General features: G+C 46.8%; 3 protein-coding genes across 7 annotated transcripts in view; 1 reads left to right on the top strand and 2 right to left on the bottom strand.

The window, feature by feature from the left end:
- cep44 (centrosomal protein 44) overlaps nucleotides 1-15,555 on the top strand; it is a 98,732-nt gene extending 83,177 nt beyond the window's left edge. For 3 of the 4 annotated variants that reach the window (XM_072706985.1, XM_072706983.1, XM_072706984.1), the window contains exons 3-12: nucleotides 6,248-6,364; nucleotides 9,028-9,162; nucleotides 10,651-10,798; nucleotides 11,792-11,938; nucleotides 12,842-12,946; nucleotides 13,233-13,673; nucleotides 14,198-14,255; nucleotides 14,562-14,656; nucleotides 15,252-15,286; nucleotides 15,426-15,555. In XM_072706985.1, the coding sequence (XP_072563086.1) occupies nucleotides 9,074-9,162; nucleotides 10,651-10,798; nucleotides 11,792-11,938; nucleotides 12,842-12,946; nucleotides 13,233-13,673; nucleotides 14,198-14,255; nucleotides 14,562-14,656; nucleotides 15,252-15,286; nucleotides 15,426-15,474 (1,167 nt within the window). In that variant the 5' untranslated portion in view covers nucleotides 6,248-6,364; nucleotides 9,028-9,073 and the 3' untranslated portion in view covers nucleotides 15,475-15,555. Of the gene's footprint in view, nucleotides 1-6,247; nucleotides 6,365-8,210; nucleotides 8,574-9,027; nucleotides 9,163-10,650; nucleotides 10,799-11,791; nucleotides 11,939-12,841; nucleotides 12,947-13,232; nucleotides 13,674-14,197; nucleotides 14,256-14,561; nucleotides 14,657-15,251; nucleotides 15,287-15,425 lie in introns of those variants that run through there. The other variant, XM_023799130.2, reaches the window with a different exon arrangement.
- On the bottom strand, nucleotides 166-8,173 carry fbxo8 (F-box protein 8). The gene is made up of 6 exons (XM_023799132.2): nucleotides 7,920-8,173; nucleotides 3,964-4,300; nucleotides 3,319-3,445; nucleotides 3,028-3,146; nucleotides 2,535-2,731; nucleotides 166-1,872 (listed from the first exon to the last, which is right to left on the bottom strand). Exons 2-6 carry the CDS (start codon nucleotides 4,290-4,292, stop codon nucleotides 1,685-1,687), a joined length of 960 nt encoding a protein of 319 aa, XP_023654900.1. The 5' UTR covers nucleotides 4,293-4,300; nucleotides 7,920-8,173; the 3' UTR covers nucleotides 166-1,684.
- A 5,938-nt stretch (nucleotides 15,556-21,493) lies between the features above and the next one.
- hpgd (15-hydroxyprostaglandin dehydrogenase) lies at nucleotides 21,494-27,194 on the bottom strand. 2 transcript variants are annotated; one of them, XM_023799409.2, is made up of 7 exons: nucleotides 27,042-27,194; nucleotides 26,790-26,913; nucleotides 26,423-26,529; nucleotides 26,154-26,250; nucleotides 23,910-23,986; nucleotides 23,404-23,567; nucleotides 21,494-22,095 (listed from the first exon to the last, which is right to left on the bottom strand). In XM_023799409.2, exons 1-7 carry the CDS (start codon nucleotides 27,132-27,134, stop codon nucleotides 21,972-21,974), a joined length of 786 nt encoding a protein of 261 aa, XP_023655177.1. In that variant the 5' UTR covers nucleotides 27,135-27,194; the 3' UTR covers nucleotides 21,494-21,971. The 2 variants fall into 2 exon arrangements, 1 of the variants encoding a protein (XP_023655177.1); XR_002836648.2 differs by lacking the exon at nucleotides 23,910-23,986.
- Between the last annotated feature and the right edge of the window lie 560 nt (nucleotides 27,195-27,754).

The following is a 27,754-nucleotide window of genomic DNA, read 5'->3' as shown; positions in this document are numbered from 1 at the left end:
TAAGTGCTTTACTTAACGAGAAGCCACACCAGGTTAGTCATGGATCTCCTGTTAATATCCGGTCGTCCAATCAGTCATTAAGGCCCGGAAGATGAATGCAGCGTTCACATCGTCCTCAGTGCAGATTCATGAAATGACAGCAGATTAATGAAACCCAGAGATGTGTCTCTTTCATGGGAGACTGGTTTTATCGCAATAAATTTTCATACAATCTAAAAAGCGTTTTATTCCAGTGTCAGAAATCAGAAAGCACCCCTCTAACTATTTGCTGTTCCATTAAAATGAAGTACATCAGACAGAAAGGGCTCACAATATAAAGTGATCCTGTTTATAACAGCAGATTTTAACATAAAATCAGATCAACCAATAGGCCGTGTTCCTGTAGTGCTGCCTGTCACCATGGCAACCTCTCTTCCTGGTTTGATAACATGGTATCCCCTTCCCCATATCCTATCCTTATAATCTTATTTTAATACATCAATAGTAAATGCAAATATAAAACAACGTTAGGAAGGATTAACATGCAGTTTAGCAAGTGCTAAAATATGGTAACCAATGTTGCAAAAGTGCAAAAAGAAAATTCATTGAGAAAACTAAATCTCTTGTTAAAATACTTCAAAATAAAATTATGTTCATAAATCTCTATACTTAAATATATACATAATGTGCAAACAAAATAGTCAGGGTTTAATTCATTGCAAAGGAAACTTCTCAAACAGGACACTTGCTTCTGATGTCAGTTTCTGTTCTATTGGCACTTTGATGTGCAACACGCCAGCGACAGTATAAGATCTCCACGGCAACGGAGCAAGATCTCCACGGCGATGGCTTGGACGGGTATGTCAGATGCGCGGCGTCGCAGGAACGCACGTGCTTACCTCTTCATTTGCGCCCCTCACCCCCACCCCAAGTTCCATGTAGAGACCGGCTAATCGCTAACCCGCGTTTCAAAATCGCGGTAAATTCAGCCTGAGGGCAGTGCCGGGACGGGTTGCCAGGTGAGGTGAGCAAGGACACGACAGCTGTCGAGAGGGGGCTGGCGTCCATACGCCGATGGGACGACCTTTAGGTCGGAGCACAGTAACAAAATGGGGGGGGGGGGGAAGTACAAGATTTATAAGGGTAACAAGATGAAAGCAGACGAGGTTGGTGTGTGTCCTGTCTGGAACATTCTTCATTAGATGTCAGCGGTGAATAACGGTATTCTAGACTAATCTAAATCTTCATCGATTTAAACCACATTCTGTGATTCCTGAGCAATCTTGTTTTCTGAAGCACAATTAGCGGTGAAATCCCAGCATGCTAAGAGAGAGACCCTAAACATTAATTTTAACAAATATTAATGGATGTAAAGGACGAATTTAGTTAGTTAAGGATAAACCACTTGTTAATGATGACAGACACACATGTGTGAAGACGTAGGGAGTGTCCCCAAAACGCCTAAGTAATGTGCTTACATTTTTTTTTTTTGTCTGTTAATCCTGTCAAGGGAGAGCAAAAATGTTGCACAAAGTAGGTTTTGTAGTGTAAGTAATGTCTCGTAGGTGCAGAGCTCAGGAGGACAGAAGCACAGGTGGGCGGGTCGTGCCCCAAGTGACACACGGCGTCCTGCTCTCAGTGCACAAGAAAGAGAACAACATATGTATATTGCGTGAGCAGTGCCAGTGTTAGCGTTAACGCGTAGCTAGGCCGCCACGTGGCCGATGAGATAGATGTTGTCGTAGAGGTGTCCCACAAAGTCGTCACTGACGCTCTGGGCGGCGCGCCGCGTGTTGCGGATGAACTCGCGCTTGGACATCTTGTTCTTCACGTGCGGGCTGGACAGGTCGATGGACAGCAGGATCAGCGAGTAGCACAGGACGTAGACGGCGTCTGAGGGGCAGAGAGGCGGACGGTGGGGGGGTGGGGGCATCAGTCAAACCACAAGTTCCGGAGATCGACAACAGGAAGTCAATTATCAGCGACACATCTGCAAGTGTTGCACAAGAGAGTGCTTCACTTCTGAGTTATAGTTTGGCAGTTATGGTCATTCTTAAAAATGGTGCTTTATTGTGCATTTGTATAAGTATGACCGGTACACTAGAATGTGTTTTTTTTTCCCCCATATCTCCGCTCTCTGTTTTTTAAGACACACACACACACACATGTAGGGTATACATATCCTTATGGAGACCGCTCATTCATTTCAATGGGAAAAATGCTAACGCTAACTATGACAACCTTAACCCCTACCCTGCCCTAACCATAACAATAATTAACCTAACAAAATACAAGAGTTTTTGCGTTTTTATTTTTTTCATAGCAGTCAACGATTTTTTTTTATAATAGAGTTTTCCCTTATGGGGACCAGGAAACCGGTCCCCATATGTCCCCATAACGTGATACGTAGCCTGTAGCACTGTGGCACTGTGGCACTCCCCTGTGTTACGTGCTTGGGAAGACGCCATCTGTGTGCCACAGTACCAGCAGCCAAAACAGACACTCCTTAAAAATTTGCATCACCACTTGGACGCAGTCAGACGCGCCACACTCACCGGGGCTGAGGCCCAGCTCCCGCATCAGTGCGGGGTTGCAGGCACAGAAACGGTGCGAGAACTTCGTGATGAGAGTCTCCAGGTACTCGCCGCGCTCTTCAGGGGCGTGGATGTGCCGGAAGAACTCGCGTAGCGCGTTGGGCAGGAACTGGTTGCTGAAATTGTGCAGGGTGACCAGCTCGTCCAGCACGTCCCTCCTGTGGGGGGGGGGCAAGGGTCAGAACCGTGTCTGCCGTCAGACTGGCCAAAAGAGGGGCTGGTGTCAAGCCGCACTGTTACGTGTTAAGAAAGGATGTCAGTAAATGGGTGTCAGTAATTACAGATAAGGTGGGTGATGTGTGTGTGGGTCGGGACCCTATGATAGACCGGCATCCCATTCTGAGCATCCCCACCTGCAGTTTCTGTGCCACCCACAGAAACCCGACCCAAATAGGAGGTCCTAAAGAAAATGATGAGAAAGAAAGAAGGAAGGAAGGAGGGTGACGGCTCGCACCTCTCATCTAGGTAAATCCTCAACATCTTCCAGTTGAGTGTTCTCGTGTAGAAGACGAACTTGGCCACTTCTGCTGCGTGGTCGCACAGGATGCCTTTAGACAGGAAGTATTCCATCCCCTGGGGGTGGGGGAGCCGGGTTAGGCCACACCTGTGCTGCCAAAGCTGCCCAGCATCTACTCTCCACAAAAAACACCCTCCGCCGGTGTCCGGGGTGGGGGGGGGGGTAACCTCGCCAGAAGTGTCAAACGTGCATCAAACACGGCAGAGGGTCGGTGAGAGAGACGGCTACCTCCTGGGGGTTGGCGTTGAATGTGAGGCTTCCTTCATCCAGCTGCATGTAGAGCCTCCTGTAGGAGAAGCCTGGCGGAAGCCTCCTGTTGTATATGGAGCAGTGACCCCAAGTGGATTTACAGAGCCTGAAAAAAAAAGACAGCAGGGCATTATGGGATGAACATCACTGCTGCCCTAGGAAAGAAATCCAAAACAGAGACCTGCATCAGCGGCTCCCTGTGACAATCTCAGAATTACTAATATTATTCTCAGTGGAGTTTCTTAAAACTCTCATTTTGGGCCATTTATTTACACTAAAATGTGCTGAGGGCGTACGGATAAATGATTGGTTATCTCTTTCAATCAATCAGATTGTAGAGGAGGTGGTACCATCCAATCAGATGTCTTGGCCCTGCCTCCTCTAGTTCCATGGACTCACCTTCTCTACAATCTGAATGGTTCAAGGAGATAGAACATTTGTGTGTGAGGGCAGAAAGTTAAGTAAATCTCCTATGAGCCCAAACTGAGGGCTGTTTTCGCTGCTGCTGCTGATTTGGGCTGACGTGCATCTAAGCAGCAGAGTCAATACTGGCATTAAAGCAGGAAAGGTGATGTTTTAGCATGAAGTGTGGCGCCCCCCAGAGGCATGGCCGGGACTCCTCACCCCTGCCAGAGGTACTCGTCGTTGCCCAGGCCCTGCCACACACAGGAGGCCAGGCACAGGTCGGTGGCATTCAGGTAGGACAGGATGGTGATGCTGAGCTCTGGCGGGAGCATCTCCAGGTCGATGAAGCCGCGCTCCTCCTTGCCTCTCCGCGCCCGGAGCAGCTGGTAGATGTCGGTGCCCTGGCAGTGGCGCCGGTGGGTCAGGGGGTCGACGGAGGAGGCGGCGGCCGCCATCCTGCGACTGCGCTCTCGGGTCAGGTAGCACTGTTCGCTGTACTCCTGCTGCAGCTGCTGGTTTCTCACCACCCTCCACAGACCCTGACCCATCTGCAGATCTGAAAGTGGGTGGGGGGGGGGCAGGGCAGTCAGGCCGGGAGACTCCACCCACACCGGCACGGCCAAACCCCAATTCCTCCCCCAGAATTTGTGCGTAAACCAGGATCCTCCCACATACATCCTCCAGTCAGGAGTGTAATCAGCACGCACACACGAATCTGATGCTAAAATAATCGAACGCAGGGATTCATATGTGATCCGATTATTATTATTATCGGAGGCTGACATGAAATCAGTCGGCAGTAGCAGGAATAACAGCCAGCACGCGGTTCCAGCCCTCTAAGCTGGCGGATGGGCTTCACACGTCCTCCCACGACCGAGTCGGGCTCAGCCCGATCAGCTCCAACCTAAGAATGGAAGGCGGCAAGACGTGGGCGAGCCGGCAGAGTACCAAAGCAGACAGATTGACCCAAAGGATCACACATGCAAAGCAACAACAAACAGCCAAAGATGAGTCATGTTACTAAAAGAGATGGAGATGGATTGCAAACAATCACTTCAGTAAATACTAATGCTAATGCAATAGGAGGCGCTTTTCCACCGCACCAGGTACTGTACTTTCGGTACTTCAGTACTTTGGAGTGGGACTTGCAAACACTTTCATTGTCGATCTGGTTATGCAAGTAGCCTGCCTCTGAAACACAATACAACTGCCACCTTGAAAAAAGTCACAAACTCTGAAAACAAAGTTTAAAAAAAGAAGTAATGATAATGGATGCATGGACACATGAAGAGACCCAAGCTTTAATTGTGATCTGGTTGGAAGAACAGATACTACAGATCAGGATAGCATGACATGAAGTAAAATAAATTGTATAATATATTAGGACAGCATGGTATTATACTGCTGTAATAAATACTGGGGTATTTATAAAACAAAAAAGGAGTTCACCATAAATTTCTCACAAACCCATTTAGGAGTGATTTAAACAGCAAAGATGAAAATTATTACAATTGCCTCGGGGAACGCATGCAGTGCTCATCCAAATGCAGCAGAGGTAAACTTTAAACTGATTTTTAGATGTATGCTAGATACTCTTGAAAAGGAATAATCAATAAAATTGCAAAACTTTTTCCTATGACAGAGTAAAAATGTTCTAGTGAAATTTAAACCCCCTGCGCTGCAATGTCTGTAAAGGACTGAAAGTAAGAAAAAACCTGATCTTAATCTAGCTGACTAGTGATGTAACAATTGCATGTGCATAACATGCGATGTCTATATTAATAGTGCACATTGTCCAGCCCTATAATATACTATAGCCATTTTTTGAATTCAGTACAAAATACCCCGGCTTGTGATGTGATGTCATTTGGCACTGGTACCAGTTTTCATGTGAAAAACCAATAACTTGAAGTACCAAACTTTTGATACTGTCTTGAAGTATCAAAAGTATGGTACCTGGTACAGTGGAAAAGCACTCAGAGGTTAACACAAACAACTGTCATATTACACACAACTTCTGACTCACATGCGTATCTCTGTAAAAATTCAAATTAGCATCCAGATTAATGATTAAGTTGCTGAGTCAGTGTTCTTCCCTGTATGGCATCACCTTCTAAAAGGTTTTTCTTAAAGGCAGAAATGAGATTCCCGAATCATTCCTGAGTCATCATTTCATAGAATGTTCTGTGAAGATATTAATAATAGAGAAGTAGAATAGCTGTCACTTTAAATGATTATTTCCACTCGTGATTTGTTACTCTGTAGCACAGCATGGCTCAAACACGCAACGCCAAAGGTCAGCAGATGCCCTGAAACGTCAGACTCACTCAGCAAAGAATGGCGGGCTCCACAAGGACTGTGTGCCCCAAAAATCCTTGTTCCAGGGCCACACAAAACTTCAGGGCGAAGCCACTGTCCAGCGTGACAGACCCCCTCACCGTTATGTCACCAGGGAGCACAGGCAAAGCACAGATGTGACAGGGAATGCTTTCTGTTTTCACAGAATGACGTTTCTATAATTGGTCAGATGGGATGGATGGCAGCGCATCACGAATGACCTGCGGTGCTGGCTGCGGCTCCCCCTGCTGCTGGCCACCAGCATTGCTGCCTCCAGTAAGAGGTGAGGCAGATTTGCCTTTAGTTCGACCTCATTAATCCTCTTTGGACCTTATATCAAGCCTGATACAGTGTTTTCGCCGCACAGGAGTCTGTGTAGAATTCTGTACGCACCCACAACGCTTTCCGATTAATTTAGCTGGACATCTTAGTTCAGTTTTTCTGCCTCAGATTGGAATTGCCTGGTAACCCACAGCAGAATTCCTCACATGTTTTCAATGCTAGTACTTCTCTTTCATCTTTTGTATACCAGTGTGATGTGATCATGCCAAAATCACTGCTGTAAAGCCATGAGTGGTTATTCAACATTCCATTCCCCGTGACTGCCAGGAGACCAGCCACAATCCCCGTGACAGTCTGGACACAGAGCACCACCACCATCCCTGAACACTGTCGACTAAGTAACATACAGTACTTGTCTACATCAGTGCTGCTGAACTCAGGTGACATAGGCGGCTGCCTAGGGCGCCATCTTCTGTGGAGTTGCTGACTTAGCAAGCCAAATTCACTTGTTCTCGGATGGGGAGCAGCAGCAGTGAGGATTGCCTAGGTCATCACATGGACACTGGTCTATATACATGCACACACCATATAAAATTAACGTTAAGTACAGTTCTTCAGGATAAATTCAACTTTCAACTACTGTGCTTATATGGGAGGAAAACGCATAACCCCAAAACAATGACAGCCATTCACATCTTCACCTTATCAGTTAAATTCAGAAGACACACACACTTAAATCATGGGATCGCTTTGAGGGTTTAATACTCTTCTGGGGGATGGTCTTAGGAGCTCCTACCGCCGCAGGTGCCGAGTATCCCCACGTCTTTTCGATTCATTAATTCATTAAATATCAAAAGCGCTTGTTTTCCCCCACGTATAGTTGCGGTGTTGTTTGTTTTAACCGACTAATAGAGAATAGCGACCCTAAAACAATATAGGGGTCAGATCGAGCTTCGTTTATAAGAATTAGGTAACAGGCAACATGTTTACAATTTACCCCCCAGCGCTGCTGACGGCAGTAGCCGGTCCGGTAATCAGAGGCTGTCAACATAATCCACCGTAGTAAAGGCACACACGCACAGGCACAAAGTGAGGGGCAAGCATAGGGATGACTTATTTGCTACACAACATTCTGATTACGATTTGTAGTGTCCGATCTGGAAGAGAGCACTCCTAACAAAGACTTCAGCGCTCTTCCAGACTCAAGTTACAGCACACCCCTGCATCATCCGCCTGCACACAGCTCGACTGCATCACGTGTCATGTGCTTTAGAAACTGTCGCGTCGTCTAAATTAAAGCACTGGGATGTGGTGTGATACAAATATCTAAATTTAAGTTTTGTTCAGCAGTTTTTCTTCTCCAAAGCAACGAGGGAATACTTGACTTCATCATTCTAGGTTGAGGACCAGACCCGCCTTTCTCTAACGTGATTGGCTAACATTGCTCCTTTATGTCCAACTAGACACAGCGTTTGGCCGAGTCAGACGTCACTCCAAAGACCCCACTGTGTCACTAAGTTAGATTGACTCGGCGAAAATAAACCAGCGCCACCTACCCGTTTTGTAGAAAATTTTTCCACCGCCGCCGCGACGTACAGCGAAGACCAACGCTAACTTTCACAAGAGATAGTTATCCGCGATACTTCGGTCTCAGGAAAACTTTCATCTCTGCTGTCGTTGTCGTTTTTGTTGTCGGACGGAAAAGCTCCTGCTTGCAACTGTTGTGAAAGGAAGGGCCACAATGACACAACAAGCTTAATCTCCACCTATCAGTCCCGTAGGGCTTCTTCCTCCCCTCCTCCTCCCACCTCCTCTCCGTGTCGCACGCACCGTTGTCAAGTTTGACGTTTCTTGTTATTGGTGGAAATGACGTAGGACATTACGTAAATCTATCTGTGGATCTGTGCCCTTAGCGCGTCACGCTGAATGGGCTTTATTTCCCCCTTGACTACCATTTAAAAACATTAGAGCAAAGTACGACTTGTCCTTCTGCCTCTATCTAACGCCAACGTGCTTGGATAGTTGAACAATATGTGACAATATTTTTTATATGCTTGACCGTAACCTGATGAACAGATGGCTTTTTGAGGTGCTCTGGCGAATATGCTGCTACAAAACCAGAAGCAACCTGTAGTTCTATGGAAACCAATCGCGGCAGTTGCTGCAGTTTGACCGGCAAAAATAAAGCGACTATCAAGTAATTGGCATAGGTACGGAGCCATTGTTATTAAAATAAGCTTTTTTTTCCTGATTGTGGTATATGTTTAATGCATATGTCGTGCAATCAGTTAATACGTGTTTTGCTACGTCCACTTTGATTTGTAGCTAAACACGTTCAGCTGCAGCTAAATGTGACTTTTATAACCTGTTAGCTAGTAAAGTTTTACCTAACAACATACTTCTAAAATCAGTCACTGTGGAAAGTATTGTATACTTGTCTTATAGGACACGGCGGGAGCTAAGTTTTACTGAGTCAAAGTGTTTTCTCTTTTAAGATACGTGAACTTAAAAGTTGTCATTCAAGTATGCTATCGGGGAGATGTTAGATATTTTAAACATGGACAGAATTTATTTCTAAACAATGTGAATTACAGACTGGAGTGAAAAACAAGATGCGCAAAGAACGGCATATTTATTTATTTGTAATTTTCATTTTGAATGTAGCGCCTGCATTTCTTACTTCTTGGTCGGACCAAAGTAGACGCCAGCTATGACAACTGGCGATTTGAGAGGATGTCTCCGAAAGCTTGAACGTCAGCTTCGATCGCTTAAGTACCCCAGAGAAGTGGATTATTGCGCGTAAGTGGAGATCTTTGACTTGATTTATTAAATTATTTAATTAAGGCACGATCACGTGACCACGAACGCGGCGAGGACCTTTCGGTTCACATCGGGAAGCATCGGAGAGCGCGCGCACGGTGCGGGAACGCGCGGCTCTGTCAGTGAAAGCGGAGTAGAAACTGAAATTTTGTTTTTGTATAGGCTCCCGCTTAGATAATCTATCTATCCATCACTAACCACTTATCTTGGACGATTAAGGGCAGAACAGTCGACAGGACACGCAGTATTTTAACACGTGAGATGATGCAGTTTCTAGAGGAACGGAGTACCTAACCTTCTGAAAGCTTTGACCTTTTGGTGTGAAGTAACGGCGGCGGTCATTAACACACGTTTTCCAAAATATACCTGAAACAAAAAGAAAAGTCAAAGTCAACCTGTGATTTGAGTGAGTTAATAGTCATTTCAGATGAGCCAATTTGACAATGTGATTTTTCTAATATTAGCAGAGAATTAATTTGTGTGCTTTTTTCAGATATTGTTGTTGTTGTCTGTGTGCACGTTGTACTTTTGTTGTATATCGATGTATGTTGCACCCCGGTCCATGGAGAAACGTCCCATCACACTGTGAATGTGTACACAGCTGCTGATGACAGCTTGAATATTAACATGGGGGTGGTGTGTGGCCCAGTGCAGTGGGACGCTTTTTTATTTCCTGTGTGACATTTCAAGCCACTTGAGTCTGGAATGTTTTGTACACAGGTTTACAACTAAATGGACTACATTTAGCACAGACTACCTAGAATCTGACAAGTTATCAGGCTAAGTAAGAAATCCGGCTTTGTGATGCAGGCTCCAGCTGTGTCAACCCCCCCCAAATGGGACTCCCAACAGACCATAATTAATACTGTTGTACTGGGAAGGTCGTGTCTGAGAATGACAAAATGGGCTTTGATTTGTCAGAGACGAAACGAGAGGCTATTATAACTTTCTCGTAATTACGGAAGGTCAGAGAGCGTACGTAACTTGATGTATGACGCTCCCCCTGATATGAAATCGATATGCCCGGTGGAGGCTGCTCAACGTCAGCGCGGTGGCCGCATTCCCGTGTGCCACGTGCTGAAGGTCTGTCACGCGGCCGACATTAAACTGACGGGCCTCACGCGGAAGCCCATTTGTTTTGCTCTGTCGCGTCATTAAGCCCCTTATGTCATTAGCTAATTATTTCCCATCTTTAAGCAGAGAATGAAAAAGGAGCCCCAGAGGATAATGATTTATGCAATTCATCACTATTTTTGGGAGTTGTTTAAAAAATGACCTGTAATAAATGCAGTATGAGTGATGTGTATTAATATGATTTGCGCCCATGTTTTTAACTCTGCAGTATATTACGCTATTTTTCAGAAGTTCATTCTAGTGCATTGTGTGGTTCTTTAGATTTAAGTATATATTTGATGTATATTTGAATGTGTGATATTGACTAATATCCCGCCTGTCGTTCATCTTCAGTTTGGCCAGAGGTGAGCCTTCGTCGGTTCTGCCAATCGTGAGCTACGCCTTCGTCTCCTATTCGTCGCATGTCGCCGAGCACCTGGTCGGGCTCGGGGTCGAGCTAGCGGGGAAGAACGACCTTCGCTTCGTGGAAACCGTGTATAAGGTGAGCCGTGACTTTGAGAAAGCGCGGACAGGAAGCGGAGTTTCGCAGCAGGAAGCCATGAGAATTGGGTCCCTTTATGCGGGGGGGGGGGGGCACTTTCAGGTTCTTTTCCATGCCGTTCAGACGAGGGCTGCGCTGCCACCACCTCTGGGGCCCCTCGCATGTATGAAGGGCCTCTGGGGCCCCTCGCATGTATAAAGGACCTCAGTTATCTACCTTCACTCAGTTATCATCGCCGGCCCGGCGTGTCAGAGTGCTTCCAGTTGCTTCCGTACTCGGCATGAAGAGTTCCGACGCCCATTCCTGGGGTCTCCTGGGGCCTGAGTTCCTTGGAGCGCCCACCCGCCCCCCCTCCCAGGCCGCTTCAGCAATCAGAAGAATAACCAGAAACACATTTGTGTTGGTATCCAGTTACAGACGCTAACCGCAGTGCAGTGATAGTGAGGGATGAGTGAAACTTGATTGCAGATGCACAGCCGATGTTGTTCCCCTTCTGGGGACAGACGGTATTTATGTGGGTGCTATTGGGGGAGATTGTCGCTCTCTCCAGTGGGACGTGCAGGGACATCCTGAACGGATCCGTGTTCCCCCTCGCGGATGTGCGTTTGGCCTGATTGCCCCTGCGATCCGTGTTTCCCATCAAGCTCGGCCAGCTTTTGTGTCCCTTCCAAGCTGCCATCCACCCTCGATCCTCCGGGCGGACCCACGCCTTCCCCATAACCTCGTAACTCGCTCTTGATAATTTAAAAGTCAGGGTAACAGGAAGAGTGCAGCCACAAGTTCTGTTGGATCAATAAGGGAATCTTGTGGACTTTACCAAAGAGTAGCATTTTATTTAATTTTTATTATCATAATGTTAAAAGGACACAGGGCAGCGAGTTTCATGTGATGCTCTCTCTGTTTTATCTTAAGTCGCTTTATCATTTTATAGCACTGGTGCGTACCGAGCATGTGTCAGCTGCATCTCTCCATGTTCTGCTCTCGTCTGCCCAGGTCCTTCGCGACGTCTTCCACTATAAGCCGCTGCTGACCAAGCAGCAGTTCCTGCAGCCCGGTTTCGCCGAGCATAAGATCGGCATCCTCTGCGACGTCATCGGATTCGTGACCAGGAAGCACGGACAGCTGTGCAAAGCGTCCAGGGTACGACTGTCATCTCGGAAAGTGGGATATTGATGTGAGGAGGCACTGAGGCTCAGGGGGGCGGCACTCCAGGGCTGGGGGTTCGAATCCCACTCCCTGTGGTCTGTCTCTCCTGGGATGGCTTCTAAACTCGCTGTGAATCTGTTCTGAATAAGCAGTTTAACAATGAGTGGGATGATTGACTGTACTCGTTGTTGTTACAGAAGGTCACTGGAATTTTTCATAGTGAGCCTTTTTACTTCAATTCCGATTTATTTTATATAGCACCTTTCACAACAGAATCGCCCCAAGGTACTTGACAAGTGTGTGGCTATCCAAATACTCAGAACTGTTTTTGCTATAATTTTCCATACTTTTAAATACTCCATCAAATATACTGTAGATGTTAGATAACCATACTTGTTCCAAGTTTAATAGGGTGACTGAGATTGTCACAAATCCCTTGCCTTCGCGAAGACGTTTGCCCATGGCCGGCTTTGTGAAAAGCTCTGTAGACACACAGGTGACATGGTGTGTCACTGCCCCTTTAGTATTTAATCTGCCGTCCAAGGTCACGGCTGCCATGTCATCAGGGTGACACACTCGGCACTGTCGCACCCTGCTGTCTGCTGCAGGCACTGTGCGTCTCTCATTGCTGCCTGTAGATTAGCCTGTAGGGGGTGCTGTAGAGCTTGGTGTCACTGTCTGCAACATTTTCAAGTGTTAAGCATCCATCTGCCTTCTCGCTGGTTGTGTGGAGGCCTGGAGACCATTTCAGAGAGTGGGACAGTTTTTAAAAAATATTTATAACTTGTCAAACCTGAAAGATGTATGCTTTAGTAAAGTGAAAAATTAATATGTACTATAAAGTATACAATATACAGTGGACAGTATTACTTACCTGTGTTTTGTGTACATTGTCAGCCTACTTTCCAGAAAAGGAGTAAATCCGGATTTCCATCCATCGATCCGCTGTGTAAAATGGAGAAGCTCCCTACCACTGATGTAGTAACGTCTGGGACCTTCAGTGTAAGTCTTTGTGATGCCGGAGGTTGACCACGCTCCCCCCTCCTCCCCTCATCTCTCGTTGGTGAATGTGGCACCTGAGCCCCACCATAATTTGCTTTGTGCTTTTGAGAAACTTAGTAATTCGATGTTGGCTGATCGGGGATTAACATGTTAAAGCCCATTAATCAGGTAACATTAGTATTGTGTCTGGAACCAGATGCCTTTTTCTAGAGCGAAGGGGTACAGAACCCACAACATTCTGGTGCACTGTCAGAGATTGGTGTCCTGTTTTTTTTCGGTGGCACAGAAGCTGCCCTTGGTGGAGAGACACACCGGCGGTACGACTTCCGCGCTCACCAACCCCTTGTGCGACGAGGGGGACTCTGAGGAAGGATCTGAGACTAGCTCTGAGAGGGAGGAGCCTGAAGCTGATGACCCACCGTCACCCGATTGGCCGACGGGGCCGCAGGTTCGCCCCACGCAATCTCTCCCACTGTGGCAAGTAATGGGCAGCCCACCTTCTTGTCACGCACGTGACCTGCAGATGGATGAGGCAAGGCTGCAGGCTCTCGAGGCCCAGCTGCAGGAGTGCCAGGCCAAGCTGGAGAAGCTCTCCAGCCTGGAGAGGCGGCTGCAGGCCCTGGAGAGGGACACAGCTGGGAAGGTCGTTATGGACAGGGAGCAGTGGGAGAACCTGGAGAGCCGGGTGCTGCTGCTGGAAACCAGGCTGGCCCTGAGCTCAGCACAGGTAGGATCCTGTCACCTTCCGGTGCACGGCGGGGAGATCGGTGCAGATCCCATCCTGTACCGCATCCTGCCTGTTTTTGTTTTCCTCTCACCTTTCCTTCCTTCGCTCATGTGTTTCGCATTTAAATTTATGCCATTTTTTCTTTTCCTGTGACTCGCCTGTTGTTTACTTTTCAGCTGTTTCACTGAATCATTGAGATTCAAATTTTTTTTTAAAGAGCTTCTTCCAACATGAGTTTTAAATATGTGTTCTGACTTTCTGCGTCAGTTTTTTATTCTCGACAAGGTGATGCAGTCCAGATCGGGATGCGTTTCATTTTTCTGGTACCGGCTCTGGATCCGCATTCCGGGGGAAGGTGTCCTAAGATGCTCTGCGCTGTTTATTTCACATTAATTGGACTCGAATGATCATAGGAGGCAGTGAAGAGGGGGGCCTTGACTGTCACTGTGTTGATCAGAATGTATAATGTAATAAAGAAGCCCCCCAGTAGGCAAACAAATGAATTTCATCTCCCCCTCCCCCAGGCAGAATCATCATTACTGCTGACAGAAAAGGACGACATAACGAGCCAAGAAGTTTCTGGTAAACACTTGACATTGTCAAATCAGCACTCGGCCAGTATGATGTGAGATCAAAGCCCGATCGGATTTTTTTGTGCATCTTAAAATAAAGCCAACTGTGACCTTTATCGCCCACGTTTCTTTGCTATGGCGCTGTGGGCCGTTGACGTTTACCTGTCTGTGGGCTGGTGTTGATGGACGGTATATGAACACCACATGTAGTATCAGCACCAAGCATACACTATACTAGCAAAGGTTACTCTCGGTGTACTAACAGCAGCACACAGACAAAGGACTCATAGCCTAAATGGGGCTGTTGTTTATGCAGAAGCTGGACCTGAGAGTTCCAGCGCCCTCTGCGGCAGTCTGGCAGGACATCGACCCCCTGAAGCAAGTCCCATCTCTATGACAGATGTCTCAAAGGTCAGTGTAGCTTATGTCGCGGGGGCGTCTTTCCAAAACCCCAACTGTTGGCTCCTCCCATAGGTAAACACACCCCCCCCCCAAATGCTTGGCACCATTTAGACCAGTGCTTCACAAACCCGTTCTCAGGAACTTCCAGACAGTCCACATTTTTACCAGGAAATGGGAGAGAGCAAAAATGTGGACCGTCTGGGAGGGAGCAAAAATGTGGACCGTCTGGGAGGGGACTGGGAGGGAGCAAAAACGTGGACCGTCTGGCAGGGGACTGGGAGGGAGCAAAAACGTGGACCGTCTGGCAGGGGACTGGGAGGGAGCAAAAATGTGGTCCGCAATAAGCATTGCGGCTTATTTACTGTTGGGATCTCATCCCTCCCGGGTAACTGCAGCCCTGTGTCCGTGCCGTGAATCCGCACGTCAAACCAGGGTCCCCCGAGCGCAGCCGTCGCCCAATGACAGAAACTCGTAATGACAGGGACCTGATGATTCAGCCAGAGACACGTTTTACTGAAACGCTGCGATATTTGGATGTTTGTGTCTTTTTCTATTTTCATCCTTCCTACTTTTTTTTGTTTTTTTTTTTTTGTTTTCCTTTTAGGGGACGTTAAAGCGATTGGAGAGAATCGCCAGCATGTAAGTCTGTGTCCCGTGAACACAAACTGTTGTCTGTTACTGTTACCCCAGGCATTTATATCTATACAGGATCTCTCTGGTTTCTTTCATGTCCTTCAGATTTGTTTAGACTCTAAAACAGTTTTTTTTTCCCACACAGGATGAAAGATACATCAGGTCTTCTGAGAAGTGCAGATCCCTCTATGTAAATTCTTCCCATTTTCTTTTGTAAGCATGTATTTTAATATTTAAAACATTCTCATGCACATAAATAAACTGTGACCAGTTAATATTTGGCAGAACAAGTTATTTTTTTGTTGTGGTTCAAGAAAAGTGTTTTAACTGTAAAGAAGTGCTTGAAAGTGCCCAGTAGAGGTCGCTGTGGCTTGGCTGTGCTCCATTTATGCTTTTCATGACCCGCTCTCGCCCTCTAGGGGAGCAGCGGCAGCATTGCAGGCTAGTTAAAGGAACTGTGTATGGAACCTGAAAAATGCAAACTATCCGAAACAAGTTCATGTTTTGGCTTAATCTGCAAGCTCTGTTCCATTCAGCTTTCAGAATCAGAAGCTTAAGGATCAAACAAACATCGTTTGTTAATTTCTTTATGTAGTGTTGCTCCTAAAATCAGATAGTCTTCAAAATAAAACGGACAGGGTTAGGACATGTCTGACACGCAGAATGTGTAATAATACCAGGCATATTTAGGTTGCAGCCTCGGAATGCTTGGAATTTCATGAATAGTTGTGTTCTGAACATGCAACTTTAAAATACCAAGATTAGCTGATTAGGCGTCCACAACTTGGTTGGCGGAATCGCGTGTCGAGCATTAACCACATGTCAGCTTGTTGCTACAGTATGTGTTGCTATGTGTTGCTGATGACTGAGATGGCAGTATGGGGGAAATGTATACTTTCAGGTTCTCTGGCACTCCTAAAGTTTGTATAATGTATTGTAAGATTACATTTAGAGAGCTGTGTATATTAGATTAAATTGAGATTTTGCTCCTTTTGAAAATCGACAGGTGAGATATTAGCTGGTTCAGTTGGCTGCCGGTCTAGTGCCCTGGGAACGGGTTGCTGAGAGTGTAAACTTCCCGTTTGTTAAGTGAAGTGGGCCGGTGTTTCAGGTCTGGGCGGCAGACCGTGCATCGCTGCGGGAGATAAATCTGGGGCAGGAGATTGGAGACGAGCTCGCTGCTCCTTTCACAGCTTATTGAGAAATTGGAAATGACCATGTCATTAATGAACCGGGCCGATTCCATCATTCTCGCTGCTGACTAGCTCTAATGGCTTCATCATAAATAGATGAAGTCCCTGCATGCTCGGGAAGCAGAGCCGTGGCACCCTCTGCAGAACCGGACGATTCTCCTTTTATGAAGTATTTTAATTTACCCACTTAATTCCCCCTAAACGGGCTTAATTGCCCGGATACGGGCTGCCCTCCCCGCTCGGTATAAACGACTACTTCAGCTCCTTACTCTGGCGTAGAAACCAGGCTGCCTGTGGTGGGTTCTGTTACAGCACGCCCAAATCCCAGCTGTTAAAATACATGTACGCTTACCTTACTTGCCATCTGTTATGCATATTTCTGTATAAACAGAACTACCTTGCAGTAACCATGCCTTCCTGCCCAAACTGCCAGAAGCATGATTCATGGCGTAATTACAATGTGGTGTAAGGCAGGAGTTGTGAGCTGGAGGCCACAGACCGTAGCTGTGAGTAGGAATGATGGCGATGCGCATCACGGTGACGGCGGGAGCGCCATGTACCGCAGGTGCAGGTGGCGGGAACGCTGGCGACGGGCAATTGGAGGCGGAGCCTCAGGCTACTGCTAATCCTGCGAGTTAGTCATTGCGGAGGGTGTGCGCTTTGGGGGTGGCCTGCGCACCGTGCCAGAACTGCGTTAGCGCCCCAGTGAGCCGCTAACCGCAGTGTGTTATTGCGCGCAAACTCTTTACCTCCCTGGCCGTTGCGGAGCAGGCGAAATTCAACCCCCCCCCCCCATCAACTAATTGAAGCAATCCGTCACAGTAATGAGGACGTCCGTGATGGATGGCGGAGAGATGTTTAGGGTTAGGGTGACGGGTGGGGTCGGGGGAGGGTTGCCGGCAGAATTAGATCAGGGATGATGTTGGTGGTGCAGTTTGTACTGTAGTCTCCTGCCAAACAAGTGGGATAATTTATATCCTCTGTACACACAAGATGTGGGAGGCATGACTTATATTCTGTTGTTGTGGAAGGCAGCACTGTTTATTTTTGTTCTTTAAATCTAATGTTTTGCTTAGTTTCAATTTACCCCACCTCCCCCCCCATAGGAGAATTTCCGTTCCCGGATCTTGATTGCAAATTAATTTCTTTCCCTCTCCCAAATATCACTGACGTTTGTTGCTCTTGGCAGGCCGCCGGAGTCTTGCTCGGTGCCAAATGAAACAGTTTTCTTAGGCGCAAGGGAAGGCCCCGAGGTGGCACCTTATCGCCTGATACAGGCGCCCTGGCCAAAAGCCCCCGCTGCTTATAAATGCCGAACGGCACTGTCCTTGTCCACCAGGGCGGCGCTGCAGGCTGCCCATGTGCGGGAGCATGGCGCTGGGCATTTCATCCAGCTTCGGCGTCATGCACATGCAGATGGGGGCGGAGTCTGTCTGTGAAGGTTAACCAGCACGCCTTTCCATCTGACCCCCTGTTGTTTCCTCCACGGGACCCTGGGTTATCGTTGGAATGATATCGTTGAACAAATCGCGACATATAGGAGGGAACAGAAGGAGAAAAACGTTAGGTCACCCATTTTCCTCTCTTGATTCAGCTGAACGGGTGCCACTAGAGCTTGTGGGCGCCAGGAAAACATCAATTTGGGCCCCCAGACCAGTCTAGTTATGCTCCATGTTTTCGAGGGCCCCACATTTTAAAGGGCCTTTTGAATCATCCTAACACCCCCCCACCTTATGGCGCTCCTGCAGCTGAAACAGCTACTTTATGTAAGTAACGTCCAGATTTATAAACCAGACGAAGGAATTTATGTTGTATATCGACGGCTGAGGCGGTCCTGTTTTGTAGTGGGACCCTTATGGAGTGCACTTTACCTTATATTTGCTAAAACCTTTCTTCTCCAAATTCAAGTGACATGTATTTCTAAGTGCGCACTAACTTCAAGACCATGCACTGAAAGTTATTATGTAAAAGGTAAAGAAAGTATGAGCTTGCAAGTATTACAGCACCCCCCCCCCCCCCCAAACCCCCACGTTACCCTCCCCGTAACCATGTCATCCTCCTGTTAACATGCTCCTTAGACTAACGGCCACATGATTTGCATGGTAAAGACCTGGCTTGGGTTACACTATAAGTTTTTATGGGTGCAAAAGGTATAATCTTAGGTAAACACAGTCTGCAGGTAAGGGAGACGTACAGGACGCATGTGGTGCGTAGTTCATGCCGTGGTTTTTGCTTACTGCTGTGTTTTACGGTACGGGGAAACAGGACCGAGCACCAGAGATGTAGTGATTAATTGCTCCCTGTCTTTTTAACCATGACTATCTGTTTGCTACGTTTTTTCGTATTGCTGATATCGGTCTTTGTACCGCCTCCTGTTCATACGCTTCTGTATATATTTGATGGTAAATTTAGCGGTCTTATCTGGTTTCGTGTTGTGCAAGCTCAGCATTTTAAACTTCTCGCTCTGTTCACCCGTCGGATTACTATAGATGTTAGAGCGCTGATTAGGCTGCATATCATACATGGGGAAGAAGGAACCGGCTATTTTGCATTTAGACGTTAGAAGCGGTTTTGCTGGTCATATAAACTAAAATGTGAATGAAACTAAACGTGTTCAGCAGGAAACATAAGTAGCACCAAAAGTACGCGCTGATTTGGGTCATTTAAGAGAAATACCTGACGTTATGTAACATGTAGCCTACGAGATCCGCAGGCATAATTCAGAAATGCGTAGTGTGTCCTTAGTGCGCCGAGGGGGTTTATTATCTCGGCCGCTATTGTTAGCGCGTCCTGCCCTGTGTAGGTCTGAGACATTGACAAGAGGGGCCGCTCCGTTTAGGATCCGGGCTCCGTCGGCTTTCCCGTACCTGCAGCCCCTCGTCGTGCCTTCCTTTGCATGTTAATGCTAAGTGGGAGGGGGGAAGACATTCGAGTCCATTTGTTCTTGAAGAGTTATTGTGATCGTTTAACGTCATTTCAGCCTTAATTCTATCCAACACCCCCGTGGCATAAAGCGCCTATATGTTTTACATAATAGGTGACTCACACTGGCACATAAATGACAAAAGAAGACGCCTTTATTTATTTTTTTGTTTTTAAGTTTATTGAATTTTACATCGTTGGGAGGCGATATTTCGTCGCCTGGGTTACCGCCGTTCCTAAGACGACAGGGGACAGCAGCACGCGCGTGCCCCTGTTTCAGTGACAGTTGTGCGTGGCCGGAAATGTCCGTGCCTCGCCTCCACCGAGCTCTCAAAAAAAAAAAACCAACACCAGCTGAAGGTGGGATTTAATCACATGACACTTGGTTCTTTAAAACCTTTGCAGACTTATTGCAATCCCTGGCTCTAGTCGGCCAGTGGTGCTGAAGTGCCACAGAATGGAAGGAGAAAATCATCAAAAAATAAAGCCCTGACCAGCATAGTTATGCTCTTGTGAAAAAAAACTAATGCCTTGTCCACACGTACACGGGTATATTTTATTCGGCTAAGTCCGCCATTTCTCAAACTCGCCTAATGTATACAGCAAACGGCGCTCGCTCTGATGTTAAAGTGGACAACGGCGCACAATCTGACATTTTCCCTGTCTACATGTTGACGTTGAAAATGGAGTTTCTTAAAATCTTCACCCTGGATGGAGTTTTGCAAAAGCTCAGTTTTCAGTGACCTGAGATGCCGTTTACGTGTGGACAAAAGACCAAGACCTATAGAAAAAGGTACGTTTTAAAATATACCCGTGTACGTGTGGACAAGGCATAAGTCACCATTGTTGCCAGCACAAGTCATGTGACCTTTAATAGAAAAAAGGACATACAACAGTTGAATTGTTCCGTGCTTTTCTTCTGACTGGGTGCCTCTGACTGGCCAAACGCAAAGCAGGTGGAAGGTGCTGGAATTAATTGATTGCTTTGCCTGCTATCAGGGTTGCCAACTCAGGTATCTAGTGTGACACTCATGTTTTCAGCCTTAATCTCACTCTCATGCTCACGCAAAAAATCCTACGGCAAATCTATAGTATTCCATTATAAACCTAAAATTAGATGCGTCAAAAGCGTTGGGTAGTTTGCAAACCCTACAAACTATTTACAAGGTGATAAAACTCTTGCTTAAATGTAAATGAGTGTGCATGTGTGTGCAGACTTGACCAAAGTTGGCAGCCCTTACACACACACACACCTGTCTATATAATATTTGCAGCTTATCAGATTAGCTTCCTAATTCTCATTAGTACGTATCCAAGTTTGTTCAGCTAGGCTTATTTCTGCTGTTCCTCAGCTGTCGTCACAGACCGTGACACCCTGCTGATTAACCACTGCTGTCCTGTTCCTGATGGACAAATGCTGCTTTGTTTAGGGCGACTGGAGCCATTCTGAGGAGCCGCAAGGACCTTAGGTTTGAGGAATCGAAGCCAATTGCGGTCGTCAATGCATCACTACATCTGTGCTCAAGGAAAGGCAACAGATACGTACCTTGTGGCTAATTCGGGGATCGGTTGTGGCTTACTGTCCCTGTGAAATGTAGGTGTGTTTGTGTGGCACGCTAAGCACCTAGAATAATTGGCGTAACAGGAATGACAAACAACCTTCTGAGAATAAGAGCCGTATAAAGTGTCTCATCCACCCTGGATCGGATTATCTGCTCATTAATTGAAAACTTGCCCAAGTAACTGCAGCCTGAAGGGACGTACAGTCGTGTGACCCTGTTATTTTCGCGGAGGTCTTTGCGCTATGGGCTGCCTGTGAAGTTCACTGTGGCGTCTGTTATGAGTTTTGGATGTTTCGCCCAGAGGGCCGGTCCTGGCTCGTTCTAGCAGCACCCGCGTTGAGGAATTTGACCTGCTGACCCTGCACGTTTGCTCGCCGTGTTTTGGGGTTTTGTTCGACTCGCCTGCCTGGGAAAGGAAAAAAAACATCTCACCTGGGCCAACAGGGTGTGGGGGGGGGGGATATAGCTGTGTAGTGGCAGAGTGTCTGAAGGATAAATGTGTGTGTGAGCGCCATTCTGAATAAAAAGGGGAGGTGTGAACGTGGTCAAACCACTTTAATTTCCTTCAGTTCCTGCGGCTGTATACATGAATGAGAAACCACACACAAATGGGTGCTGGGGGCGGCAGATCACCACTGGCATCTAACTGGGGTGGGGGTCTGTCAAAGTGGTTCTGGGTACCTCCGATCCAGTTTATTTCAGTCATGAAGAAGACGATGTCATCATTATCGGAGCTGGAAAGCTGTGATATCTCGCTTAGAAAGTCTGCAGAGGAAAAGCTGATGTATCATGTTCAGTCAGGTTGAGGTTTGTCCTGGGTGCCACCTCTCAGATGCTATAACATACGCCTACTAAGCTCATCTCCAGTGCCATCTCTAATACATACTGATAGCTATGCAAAAAGCGGTAGCAACACACAGCGGATTTGGATCCGATTTCCGATGCCTTCCAAGCGACGGAGCCTTTACGTTTCCGGAAATGGGCAGCTGGGCACCGGCGCGGACGTGCGGCTGATCAGCACGAGGGCGGCTCGTAGGTGTGAAAGTGAATCCCCTTCGAACACGTGATCTTCATCACCGCGCCGTTCAGGGTGGCGTCCGTTATCATTCTCACCGCTCCCTCGGCGACCAGAGAGGGCCTGAAAGGGGGAGAGAGCGTCAGGACAAGGGGGCCGGGGCCGGGGGGGGCGGCAAAGTTTCCCCCCCTCTACGGAAATACAAAAAGGGCAGCTGAGTGTGAGGTGGGAATCTGTCCCGCCCTGAGAGGGGGCTTGTGGTCTGATTTCTACAGAACGGCTCACAAGTCTCTGTAGATGTGGTGCGATGGAATCTAAAAAGATAAACTCTATTAGTGAAACAAGGATTTCTCGGAGTTTCTATCCACAGCACAGAAAACTGAGTAGCACCGTTTCAGGGCTGGTCTACCTCTTCCTCTTCCTCTTCTGTGTGCTACAGCGGCATGGATGGAGCTGGGTGGTTCTGTGCCCCCCCCCCCCCAATTGAGCGTTCCCAGCAAGCAATGCAGTACAGTAAACAATTGTTTGACAGGTATGTGTGTGCCTGGTTAGATCAACCTCTCTCTTAGCTCATTTGGTCTTAGTAATGCTATGCGTCATTTAAAAACTGATAAATACATACTTGTCTGTAGTGTGATTTTTGTCGGCAAGGGAATTGCTATGGGACTCCTGACTTTCTGCCAGCTCACCCACGCTATCATTTCTGGCTCTGCTATAGGACTGGGTTCCAGATAATTAGAACCAGTATTAAGATGTAGCAGTAAGATAAGTGGATAGAAGTGAGGCGGGCAGATGAATGGATGAAGATGTAGGAACCGTGACTGCAGTGATGAGCAGCTTTTTTAACTTTTGGTTGAGAGGAATTTAAACTTATTCCCTTAAAATTCCCACTTTCATTAGTGTTCCTGATGGCCTTAAACAGAGTTCTGTGGTTGGGTTTTGTGCGCTCATCTGAGAGACAGTCTTTCTATTAACTATTCTCTGGCACCTGGAACAAGCCTTACAGTTAATCTCCCATTTTGTAGCTTTTAGTTGGTGTTTTGTAGCTGAAGGCTGTCAGAGTTATGCAGGTCGATATCGAGCACTAGCTTGACAAACAGCTGACCCCTAAAAGTGTCACTTTCTCGTACTCGCTTTCACGGCTGCAAAAATGCCGTTTAACGCATTCGCAGAAGCTTGGCAACACGTGACAGCACTGCGAACTGCGGCGCGCCGTCCAACAGCGTGTGACGCTGCTTAACGCCTGTCCGTAACTTAGATGCAGTGTGGCGAGGTGAGGCGGGGCGGCGCTCAGGGGGCCGCGGAGTTCCGGATGCTGGTAGTTTCAGGCTTCGCTGGATTCTGAGGATGCCGCGCGGTAGCTGAAGCGGAGACGGGCGGGATGGCACCTAGCGAGAGCAGGGCCTGCCCGCTCCGTTCGGCATGGCTTACTTCAGCACGCCGTACTTGTCCATCCGCTGCTTGAACTCATCCTTGTACTCGACGAACTTGCCCATGTTGTCCTCCTGATTAACGGACTGCAGGAGGGGCGTGTCCACGAATCCCGGGCAAAGCATGTTGATCCTGACGCCATAGCTTCCCCGCTCGGCCGCTTCCTGTCGGTGGACAGAAGAGGGCGTTATACTGCTGCTCGTTTAAGCCAGGGGTCCCCAGTTCCGGTCCCGTAGGGCCAGTCTGCAGATTTCCCTGCTCAAACACATTTTAGTGAGCTAATTACAAGGTGTAGTGAGTGTGTCTGAGCAGGGAAATCTGCAAATTGCATTGCAGGTGGGGGCCCTCCAGAACCAGAACCAGAACTAGAACCAGAACTAGGGATCCCTGGTTGAAGCTCAGAAGCAGCCGTTACACAGTTCATATGCATGGAGACAAAGCGGCAAGCTTTCGCTACAATGTTAATCGCTGGTCGAGAAGCAGCGTCACTGGTGACTGAAGCTCACCGCCAGAGCTCGGGAGAAGGCGACGACCCCACACTTTGTGGCAGTGTACACAGGCTGATGTGGGGAGTGCAGGAAGGCTGCAAGCAGAGACCCAGAACAAAGCTCATCAAGAACATACAGTATTAAACCTGAATGCCTACACGCAACCATAATACCTACTACTATTGTGCATAAATCAAGGTAATGCATGTAATCATAGGCACATGGAGGAAGGGCTGGTTTTGTGGACTTAAACTGGACCGCTGCAAAGAGAACAACTATTTGTGAAATAATTATGAAACTAAATGAACTAAACTACACAGGGCTCCGGCCCTCCAGGACTGCGGTTTGACACCCCTGGGATAGATGGATCGATCTTGTTCTATTTGAACGACTGTGCATAGCTGCTTGTGGAGATATTTTCCTGTCTGCATCAGTGAAACAACTTCACGCTTGGTGACTGTTTACAAGACACCATGTACGATTTGCGCAATGAAATGTCACAGCATTAAGAGAAAAATGCAGTAGACAGGCTGCCACACGTGAACTTTGAGACCATTATTAAGAAAATGGCGGCTACGCTACATGTTAAAACAAACAAGGCGATCCGCCTTGGCAGACAGCAGCTCGTTTATAAAGCGTTTTAACAGCAGTCACGGTGAGTATGGAACCGTGTCAAGTAGGGATCTGGCCGGGATTTGCTTTATATCACTTTTTGTCATCGTTGGGATTTTCTGATCTTTTTTTATGTATTGTTTAGTCTAATTCTCCAAGTGACCTAAGTAGGAATCCATGGTTGCTCATACCTCGACCCTTCATCCATTAAGTGTTCATGCTCATGATGCAGGCGCTGCCGGCGATCTCTTCTTTTTTTTTTTTTTTTGCCATTTTCTATTTTCAGTGGAAACAAACAAGGTGCCTCCGATGGTGGCCCATAGAGATTAACCCACGCATCCAAAATACTGCCTCAACTGCAGGCCCATTCTATCTAAGATTCAATAACCAGCAAACGAGACTTTATTCTTTGAATAAACTCGTTAAAGCACTTGTCCCGCAGGGGGTTGGTGCGCAAACTGACTAATGGAAATTCCTAAATGGAATTCTCGGTCTATTCACCTGCATTAAAAACCACTGAAAATCAAGCGATGGACATCCTTACTCTACCTATTTTGCTGCACTGAGGACTGCAAGGATGGAGGAACTAAGACGCAATTTCCAGAAAGGAAGTCATACCACTGAAACATGCGGTGACTAAGCGAAGACAGCGGGGCGGGATCTGCCGTCACGCCCGCGTCAGCTGAATAGACGCGGACGCGCAGGAGTGCCGAGGTGCGCAATTCGGTAAATATCCACTGGGCTGCCGTGACGGATCTGTGACTGTCATTAACTCAGAGGTGGCTTTGCGTCTGTACATCTCTGTTATGTCACATCGTTTATGATGACTGGAAACTAATTAGCTCAGGGGGACTAAATTGTGATAAGTGACAAAATATATGAAAAAGGTATGTTACGCAGACACAGCCAAAATGCTTATCTGGCACTGCCATATTTTCACAAACATGCTGCATGTACATTTAATTACTAGGCCTAAAACTCTTTAATGAGTTTAAACGACTAGTGTCAACCACGCTTAACACTTTTAAATTGTCTAGGTTGTACGACCGCTTCAAAGGAAATCGCGATGGACATGTAGGTGTTTAATGGCGATTTAAATTTCGGTTTCACACTCTAGCTGGACTGACAGTGCTGCAGGAAACGGAGCGAATTCCCCATTTTTTTGGACAATAGCAGCTTTAGATATTTGAAACTTTTGTGAGTGTTTACTGGCGTTAACATGCGATCTTCCCCGAACTGTCTTATACAGATGTGTATCTACTTCGGAACAGCACTATATTATCTGATTATTACACTACAGATTGGCGAACAGATTAGATCACATGGAGCCTATTTTTTTAAGATACACCGCAAATCCGCCGCAAGGTTTGCATTGAAACGATGCACTGCAGAATCGATAAGACGCTGTCTTCCTTGCTAATTGTGTGTAGTCTAGGACGCAGGAAATAGTGTTATTTCCAGTGAGCCGATAGCTGTGTAGATGAGTGCACCCAAAGGGCTTCGATCGCGAGAATGAAGCAGAACCACCAGCGTAGCGACATTAACTCACTTGGCTATATAGTCCCAGCAAACCAGGAAAAAACCGGGAAATCATATATCATTATTCTGCTTAGAAATACTTTTAGAAATACTGTTTAGAAATATACCCACCTGCCATGGACGAGACATTTATGATCACGCCGCCTTCTTTCCCGTACTCTTTGCTCATATGCTCTAGGGCCAGGTACGTACCCTGTATTACTGATGTCTAAAAAGGGGTAAAAACATTTTCTGAATGTAGTTCATTCTCCCACTTTATATAGGCCTATTTACAGAATAATAAGTAGCTGTAGGTAAGTCACACGTCAAAGCGGCGTCGAAATACAAACACCGTAGCTACAGTCTCCTGTACACGGATATAAAGCGATTCACAGGGTTACCAGGTTAACTTCAATGGTCTTCCTCCAGTTCTTCTCGTTATTTATCCCCGCGTTGTTAACTACAATGTCAAGCCTTCCGAAATGTCCGACCGTCTGCTTGAATGCATCTGAAACGGCAACGGTGTTTTTAAATGGTAGGTTCATGCATGCGTTATTAATTAGCCTACTTTACCTTAAAATCACGTTTTAAAGCACGAGGTTGTTTCGAGATTATTTCGTGTTTTGATAACTGAATCGATATAACTATATGTCAAGGTAATGATCAACCGAACACTTACTCTATACATGCGACTAAAATAAATGCAGCCGCGCTCCTTGCGTAATGAACTAAGACAAACCTGTCAAGAGTCAGGTTTATTTTTTTTACCTTGCAGATTCAGTGTATCAGTGACATCACATGGAATGAAAATGCTGTTTTCTTCGTCAAATTCATTGTCCAGTTCTTTCTTGCACTGGTCCCCCACTTGGCGATTAAAGTCCAGGAAGGCGACCTTAAGGAAACGCAAAGGATGCAAGTAAACACGGAGTAAAAGTAGAAGCGGCGCCAGCCACCGCTGCTAGTGCCAAAGCTTTAATTCATGTAGTGGGAAAGGGAAGCCGGTGTGTCGTTTTCCTTCACCTTTGATTCATTCCTCAGAAGACACTCTGCCACTGCTCTTCCGATCCCTTGGGCTCCGCCGGTGACCAGCGCGACTCTCCCACGCAAAGCCATCCCTGTCAGCCTCGCCTGCCGGCTCGCAGCTATAAATCGGTTATCATCGGCCACGATCAGCTGTCGGAAAAAGGCGGGCAGCCTTTACATTCACTGGTTTCCAGCCGCGCTTATTGACGGGGATTCTAAATATTTGTGGAAACTTCATAGCCGAATGAATGAATTGACAAAGGTACTTACAGTTATATAATTGTGAAAGACTAAAAACTTCGGTGGATTTCATTGACGGCATTTTTATTATAATATTATATTATCATGTTTTCCTCACGTGTGCAGGTTTTTCTCGAGGTTCGGGAAATGTTTCGCGTGCTGCAAACCTGTGCTAAAACTGCGCCCCACGTAGTTCACACGTTGTGCATAAATAAACCTTTATATAATACAGTTTGTGTGTTCTGATAACATTTAATACAAACCATTATATGATTAGAAATACTTATTTTATTCAGATGCTATCAGATTTTAAAGGCAGTTACTGCTGACAAGAGACTAATGAACTCATTAGGTACTGTTTTAAACAGAGACCGCACAACCGGGGGGTGCACTTTTTTTTTGGGGGGGGGGGTTAACTTTTGGAACATCTTTAAGTATGTAGTGACTAGTGATTGCCTACAAATAATTTA

Source organism: Paramormyrops kingsleyae, chromosome 25, assembly GCF_048594095.1.
Source record: "Paramormyrops kingsleyae isolate MSU_618 chromosome 25, PKINGS_0.4, whole genome shotgun sequence".
In the NCBI taxonomy this organism is placed as follows: Eukaryota; Metazoa; Chordata; class Actinopteri; order Osteoglossiformes; family Mormyridae; genus Paramormyrops; species Paramormyrops kingsleyae.
This window is presented reverse-complemented; position numbering and strand designations above follow the sequence as displayed.